Genomic DNA, 8,143 nt, shown 5'->3' on the forward strand with positions numbered 1-8,143 from the left:
AATTGATTAAATGACCATGCAAGCTTTCTTCACAACCAAGGGCTAAACACTATCGTTTTGTCTTCTTGCTATTTCTAATTATTATATAGTGTATGAGTGCTCAAATAGAAAGAAGACAAATCAATTGTGATGACCCCCTGTCTTTCACCCTTTGATTTAGAATGAACTAAAAATTCTTAAACAAACTTTAATAAAAATATTTAAACATATAAATAGTATTTATGTACAGAATTCCCAGTGCTGTCCAGGGAAGGCTTCCAGTTCTTACTCACACGCCTGACGGAACTTTTTGAATTCTGACTTGACTTTTTTTTTCTCGGATTTGTTTTTGTCGTATTTCCTTTTCAGCACGCTACAGTATGTAGCCAGGTCCTCCTTAGTGGACTCGTCATACTCCTGGATGGTTTCTTTGATATCAACTTCACATTCTGCAAATGGATAATGCACACTATAAAATGATGTCAATGTACACGTGTACAACAAAATTGTTAATTCTTACCAACACAATTTCACAAACAAAATTCACGTAAAATGTGATAAAAAAGAGGAATTCAATATTTATTTTAATGCAAGCAAGAATTGAAGACCAAATCTGTTATAAAATCAAAAGAAGTTTGTAAAATGTTACCCTTCAATAATCTCTCAATGTTTTGGTACTGTGAAAACTTTTGTTTAATCTTTGAACATGTCTCTCTTTCCTTTGTAATAGATTCTTTAAGGTATATCACCTCGAGTTCTAATAAATCTCTCTCCTTTTTCACAGTTTTTAGTTTTTCCTTCAAAGATTTCACCTTCGTCTTTAACTTCCATTCTTCAGTATCATCACCTTCGTTGTCATCATGCGCATCTTCATCAAAAAAGAGACGATTTATAACTCGCGTCGGATCAACTCTACATCGGCATTTTGGACAGGTTTTTGAGTTTTTAAGCCATGTTGATAGACATCCTTTATGGAATGTGTGCCCACACTGGACAGCTGCTATCCCCAATGACAGGTCGTTGAAAAAATGTTCAGAGAAGATGCTACACTGGGCGTTCATGTCTTACAGTGGTATTATTGCCTGCAAGATAAATCGATCAAATCAAAATAAGAGTTTGGACATCAGGCACGAGTACAGAAGTTTTTTTTTCAGGGGGAGGAGGTCGACCCCTGTCAAAAATAAAACAAAAGGCCCATGGGCCACATCGCTCACCTGAACACTGTGGCTAGCATAAAAGCAGAAATTAGTTTATAATTGAAAAGTTTAAACCCAAAAGTTTCCCAACCATTCCTTAAAGGGGCGAGGGTACAATTTGTACAGACTCGAATCTACACTACCTGAGGATAATTCCATATAAATATTGACCAATAATGGCTTTGTTATTCTTGAGAGGAAGATCTTCAAAGAATTTTCCCATATATTTCTATGTAAACTTTGGTCAGCCATTGTGGCTCCTCACAACCCCCGGGGGTCATTATTTGAACAAACTTGAATCTACAATACCTGAGGATGCTCCCATATAAATATGACCAATCATTGCTTTGTTATTCTTGAGAAGAAGATTTTTAAAGAATTTCCCCATATATTTCTATGTAAAACTTTGGTTGGCCATTGTGGCCCTGCCCTACCCCCAGGGGTCATTATTTGAACAAACTTAAATCCATACTATCTGAGGATGCTTCCATATAAATATGACCAATCATGGCTTTGTTATTCTTGAGAAAATTCTTAAAGAATTTTCCTATATATTTCTATGTAAAACTTTGGTCGGCCATTGTGGCCCCGCCCTATCCCCAGGGGTCATGATTTGAAGAAACTTGAATCTACACTACCTGAGGATGATTCCCCATGAGTTTCATCTTTCTTGGCCCAGTGTTTCTTGAGAAGATTTTTAAAACATATCACCAAATTTTCACTAATTCTCAATTATCTCCCCTTGAATGAGGAATTGGCCCTTTATTTGAACAAACTTGAATCCCCTTTACCCAAGGATACTTTGTGGCAAGTTTGGTTGAAATTGGCACAGCGGTTCTTGAGAAGAAGTCGAAAATGTGAAAAGTTTACAGACAGACAGACGGAGAGACAGACGGACGCCGGACAAAATTTGATCAGAAAAGCTCACTTGATTCTTCGGATCAGGTGAGCTAAAAAATAAACATGTATATCGGTCGGGGGGGGGGGGGGTTATTACAGACATTTGTGTTTCTGACAAGGGGTCACCGTTCCCTAAGGGGGGGATCCAAAGTCACTTTTACTTGGTTTTTGTATATATGCAAATTTCAGGGGGGAGGGGTCCGGAACCCCCGACCCCCCTGGATCCCCGCATGGACATGACGCCACAGAGTTTTCCTTTGAAGACATTAAGTGTACAATAACCCAAGGTCATGACACATCCTTAGGTCATGAGCAATCTTTGTGTGAAATGTGAATTACCAAGTTTATCCATAAGGAAGATATTGACGGGACACGAATTATGAATTTTTTTTTCCAGTGACCTTGAACTTCCTCAAATGACCTTGGGTCAAGGTCAAGAGACACCCTTAGGTCATAAGCACTGTTTGTGTGAAATTAGAACCTACCAATTTATCAATAAGAAAGATATGGACCCGACAAAAAATATGAAATTTTTCTTCCAGTGACCTTGAACTTCCCCAAATGACCTTGGGTCAAGGTCATGGCACACGCTTAGGTCATGTACAATCTTTGTGTGAAATTAGAACCTACCAAGTTTATCCATAATAAAGATATGGACCGGACACGAATTATGATTTTTTTCTTCCAGTGATCTTGAACTTCCTCAAATGACCTTGGGTCAAGGTCATGACACACGCTTAGGTCATGTACAATCTTTGTGTGAAATTAGAACCTACCAAGTTTATCCGTAATAAAGATATGGACCGGACACGAATTATGATTTTTTTCTTCCAGTGATCTTGAACTTCCTCAAATGACCTTGGGTCAAGGTCATGACACACACTTATGCCATGGGCAAACTTTGTGTGGAGTAGTAGATTCTAAAGTTCCTCCGTAAGAAAGATTTGGACCGGAGACGTTTATACAGACAGACGGATCGACAGCTACACATACGGACGGACAGACGGACAAGGAGATTCCTATATATCCCCTCCCAAACTTCGTTTGCGAAGGGTATAAAAAATTAATTTCTCTAAAATCTCTCATTTTCGTTTCAATTTTTAAAATATGATTAACAAACATGTTGTACTTAGATGTGACTACTTTTATGGTGTTTTTATTCATAGCTTTAAAAAATATTTACAAATACGTTTTACTTAATAAATAATTTTTATAACAAACAAGATGTGTTTGTGAAACACTATGCGTCCGGCGTCAACAAAGTTCGAAAGACAGGACAAAAACAATGTACGCCCCTGATCTACCGATCCGGGCGCATAAAAAATTAAAAATCTAACCAGCCTTTCTTTACATATTTTATAAGATATTCATATGATGCATTCATTTACAGCAAAATTTTAACTCGAAAACAACTTATGTATTTGGATATAAACTTTTTTTTCCATTTTCTTTGAAAAAATACAGAAAAAATAATAACTAGATACTCTTGTTGCTACAGCAACAAATAAGGTCTTCCGTTCTTCAGACTTCTTAATTATCTGTAAGAAGGATATTTTTCTATTTAAAAAAAAATAAAGGACAAAATGCAAAAAAAAAAAGAAGAATCCTCGATCTAGGCTCGATCCCAAAACCAGAATGAAAGTCTGACACGCTAACCACTGAGCCATTGAGTTCGACAACAAAAAAGGTACTTTGTAAACTTATCATTTTAAGGTTGAAGGAAGTAGTTTCGTAGTACTCATTCTATAAAATATATTTATGGGATAGTATGATTCTCAATTAATAAAGTTTTTCCCTCATAACTGGAAGTTGCTGTTTTTGTTTCTTTTGGGACGGACATATATCGCAACAACAATTAAGATGCAATAGTGTGATGCCAAGAAGTATTCCTAAAGAAAAGTTAAAATTCATGATTTCTTTGATCACTTCCTGTGACGACCGGAAGTGACGGCAGACAATCTTATCTTAATTGTTTTTGCCAACTCATCAAGATTAACCACTTTATTAAGTTTGGTGTCTTAATCTCTCAACGTTTACGAGATCTAGCTATGATAACTTCTCATTTTGAGGACAGGAAATCACGCAACCGGAAGTGAGTTTTGCAAAAATTTCTTGACGATAATGTAGACATTTGCAGTCTGAATAGCATATCCAAGAATCATTACAAATACGTCATAAATAAATGATATTTATTGGAAAGAAAAACACTCAAATTATGTAGTTTCCCTCTTTTAACCGGAAGTTGTCTCTTTTTGTTTCCAGTGGTACTGAAATAATTGAAAACAACAAATAAGATGCTCTAATGTGAGGCTTAAACAGTTTCATAAAAGAAAAGTTGAAAATTTCGATTTTTGGATCACTTCCTGTGACGACCGGAAGTGACGGCAGACGATCTTATCACAACTAATTTTGCCTACTTATCAAGATCTATCACTCTAGATAGGTTTGGTGTCTTTATCTTTTACCGATTACGAGATCTAGCTATGATAACTTCTAATTTTGAGGACCGGAAATCACGCGACCGGAAGTAAATTTTACAAAGATATTTGACGTTACTGTAGACATTTGCAGTCTGAATTACATATCCAAAAACCATTTCAAATACATTAGGCATAAAAATTATTTATGGGAGAGAAAAATACTGAAAATATGCAGTTTTTCTCTTATAACCGGAAGTTGTCGTTTTTGTTTCCAGTGAGACTGATATATTTCGAAACTACAAACAAGATGCTATAATGTGATGCAAAAAAGTTTCAAAAAATAAAAAGTTGAAATTTTCGATTTCTTTGATCACTTCCTGTGACGACAGGAAGTGACGGCGGATGATGTTAACCCAATTGGTTTTGCCTACTAACCAAGATCTATTATTCCTATAAGTTTGGTGTCTTCATCTTTTACCGTTTCTGAGATATGACTCGGACAAAACTTTTTTGAAAAAAGCGTAAATCGGACATAACTGACGACCGGAAGTGAATTTTGAAAAACTGTAAACTGCATTTAAAAGATATTTTAACTCTCTATCATCCCTGAAAATTTCATGAGAATCCACCAAGTCATCTCTGAGAAATCGTCAAAAAGAGAAAAGGGAAAAAAAATAATAATAAAAAAGAAAAAACAGTAGAATCACTATAAGGTCTTCCGTCTGAAACGGAAGACCTTAATAATGTAAAATTATTGAGAGCTAATGTTGGCCTTTCAATGCCGAAACCATTGTTTAAAAAAGAAGGACTCAAAGATCTATAAAATGAAAAGTTGGCGTGGCATTCCAGCTTAATCTTAGCCTTATAAAAGACTGATCTCACTGTTCGCTAAATTTTACTGTTGAGCCCATTTCAACGCTGTTTAGTTATATGAGCGTTAAACACAAACACATATTTGTAAATTTACCAAAAGAAGCTAAATTTTACTGTTGAGCCCATTTCAACGCTGTTTAGTTATATGAGCGTTAAATACAAACACATATTTGTAAATTTACCAAAAGAAAAAATACCTTATTCATCAGTTACTGGCTTTCATGGAATAATGGACAATCTGACTATTTGCGAGTTACTGCTCAGGATCAATGGCTTTGCGAACACTATTCACGATACCGGAAGTGGTACTATAGGCATGGGTCATAGATCAAGAGATGAAATCAAGCATGAAATTAAATCAACTCTCAGTGGCGGATCTAAAATAACTATAAAGTACACACAGTACTTGTGAATTGAAATGACCCCTCGGCCTCCTCAGGACACGCCCCTATAGCTATATTCGCCTGAGTGGTTAATTGATTCAGTAATTAAAAACGAAACTCCAGGGTGAATCAGAAAACTTCTATACCATGAGAACAATTTTTGGCAAGTGAAAGCGAGATAAATATATCTATGATAATGCATATTTTTGAAATATTTTAATACGATGACTTTCGTTTCACAAAACCTGCTTATAAAAATTCAAGACGTTGTTGGTTTTTTAATGCATATAGACAAGCGGGGAGAGAGAGAGAGGGTGTGTGTGTGTGTGTGTGTGAGGAGAGGGAGAAAAAAAGAAAGTGGGAGCATGGTGTAATTTGGTATGCGTACACGTGAAAGACCATACGAATCAGCCACGTACGTATCATCGTTGGGGGGGGGGGGGGGGGGGGAGGGAGCAGCAAGCAAAAAATGTGACTTTATACATGAAAAACTTGACAAACAATTTAAAACAAAATTAAAAATAATTGCCCAATTCAAAAATCCAATTTCGTGGGGGTGGGGTGGGGTGGGGGTTGGTTAAAGCTTTTTTCAATGCCACCGTCTTTCAGTACTAATTCTTTTCTGCATTCAATGCTACATATCCCTAATATCAACTACTTGTGGTATATAGTGGGGGGGGGGGGGGGGGCAACCAGCCTTTCACTGAACATTTCCAATATATATATATATATATATATATATATATATATATATATATATATATATATATATATATATATATATATATATATATATATATATATATATATATATATATAATATTAAAACTAATGTTGGGAAACCCTATTTCTTCGTACCTGAGAATGGATATCAGCAGTAACCGCCCTTGGAATTTTCAGCATCTTGTGACTTCAAGGGAAAAACAGGTACATACGAATGTATGTATATCGTTATATGTTGCATGATATTGCAATTCACTGATCTAAATTTCCTTCTGTCACTCTACCCAGGCCTGTGGGAAGCCATGATTTCACTTATCAACCTTTCAGTTGCATTGGGGCACTACTAACTAACATTCTACATATCGGGAAGTCCCTTTTACTAGCGAAATTAGAAATCAAATCTGAAGTGAAATCAATAGTCAAATCCGATAAAAGGTGTATACTTGTATATTAAATTAACTTATTTGCCTGCAGCTGTCTCAATTTAGAAATTGTTTGCATGTAAAACATGCATGCTTTAACGGCCCCCAACAACCGGGAGACATACATTCAATATGCAGGTGACACTACATATAGTAGAGAAGTAGATAAGAGACAAGTTAAAGTTATGACATTTAGCATAAAGTCTAGTTTTAAAGTAGTTTTCTTATATACATCCAAATATGAAAATAGATGTGTGATGCTCTGCAGCTGTCTTATTATGAATTCAATAAAATAATGTACTTGTTCAATGTGGAAATGACATTTCATATTATTACTTGATTAAACAGGTCGAGGCCACTAGATTTTCTGACGTCAGAATAAATTTGCATGTACATTAGCTATCTGTTTACTTTACCCACTGATGAATTTGCCGCAATGCATTGTGGGCTACTACAATTACCCAGCTGTGTTGAAAATTAAGGGCAACTTGAATTGTCCCTTGGAAACTTATTTTCAATTCTTTTTAGCCGGGCTTATTGCTCAAAAAGCAATTGCCGGTTTATGTGATCCTGTTCAAGACAGGATGTTAACCCAATAGTCGCCATTTTAAAGTTACGTGCAAAAATATAGTTCTTACTCTCAACCGCTTTTTAGATATTAATACAAACGCTAAATAAAGCAACAAAAATAAAACAAAGTTTTATCTATATAAAATAAACATTAGTAGTAATGACTTTGAAAACTTCATAAGTCAAAGAACATAATTCATTAGCGAAAGGATTTTTGATAATCAGTGTTACCGTAGTTCTCTACACATACGAGGTAAAGCAGGAGAGGGAACCAGACTGGCCTGTTTGTTGTTTACATTCAGCTGCGGTACCAGATTAGGATTAAAAACTCACTGTCAGTGTCTTATAATTTATATTGATAGTTTTAAAATAATTTTTTCATCAGAACATAAACGTGATTCATATAAGAAATTCATTCTACTCTGTAAATGAGCCCAGCTCTCTGTACTTATGAGTACTTTGATTTGAGATTTGTGTAAGAAATATTTAAAATGATGTATAATCTTTCATTTCTATGCTCACATTTACAAAATTTGCTTTATATCAACTTATAATACATCGACCTAAACCATTGTTCAAAGAGACGTAGACCTGTGCTACATGTATCGTGTCGATAAATAAAGCAACAAAAATAAAACAAAGTTTTATCTATATAAAATAAACATTAGTAGTAATGA

The 8,143-nt window shown here is 35.2% G+C and overlaps 1 protein-coding gene across 1 annotated transcript; it reads right to left on the reverse strand.

The window, feature by feature from the left end:
* Positions 1-264: 264 nt before the first annotated feature.
* On the reverse strand, positions 265-1,040 carry LOC134248964 (E3 ubiquitin-protein ligase TRAIP-like). Its single transcript, XM_062731344.1, has 2 exons — positions 629-1,040; positions 265-428 (listed from the first exon to the last, which is right to left on the reverse strand). The coding sequence occupies exons 1-2, from the start codon at positions 1,038-1,040 to the stop codon at positions 265-267; spliced, it is 576 nt and encodes a 191-aa protein (XP_062587328.1).
* Between the last annotated feature and the right edge of the window lie 7,103 nt (positions 1,041-8,143).

Source organism: Saccostrea cucullata, unplaced genomic scaffold, assembly GCF_032062105.1.
Source record: "Saccostrea cucullata isolate Sc308-1 unplaced genomic scaffold, CSIRO_AGI_Scuc_v1 ctg2120, whole genome shotgun sequence".
NCBI lineage: Eukaryota > Metazoa > Mollusca > Bivalvia > Ostreida > Ostreidae > Saccostrea > Saccostrea cuccullata.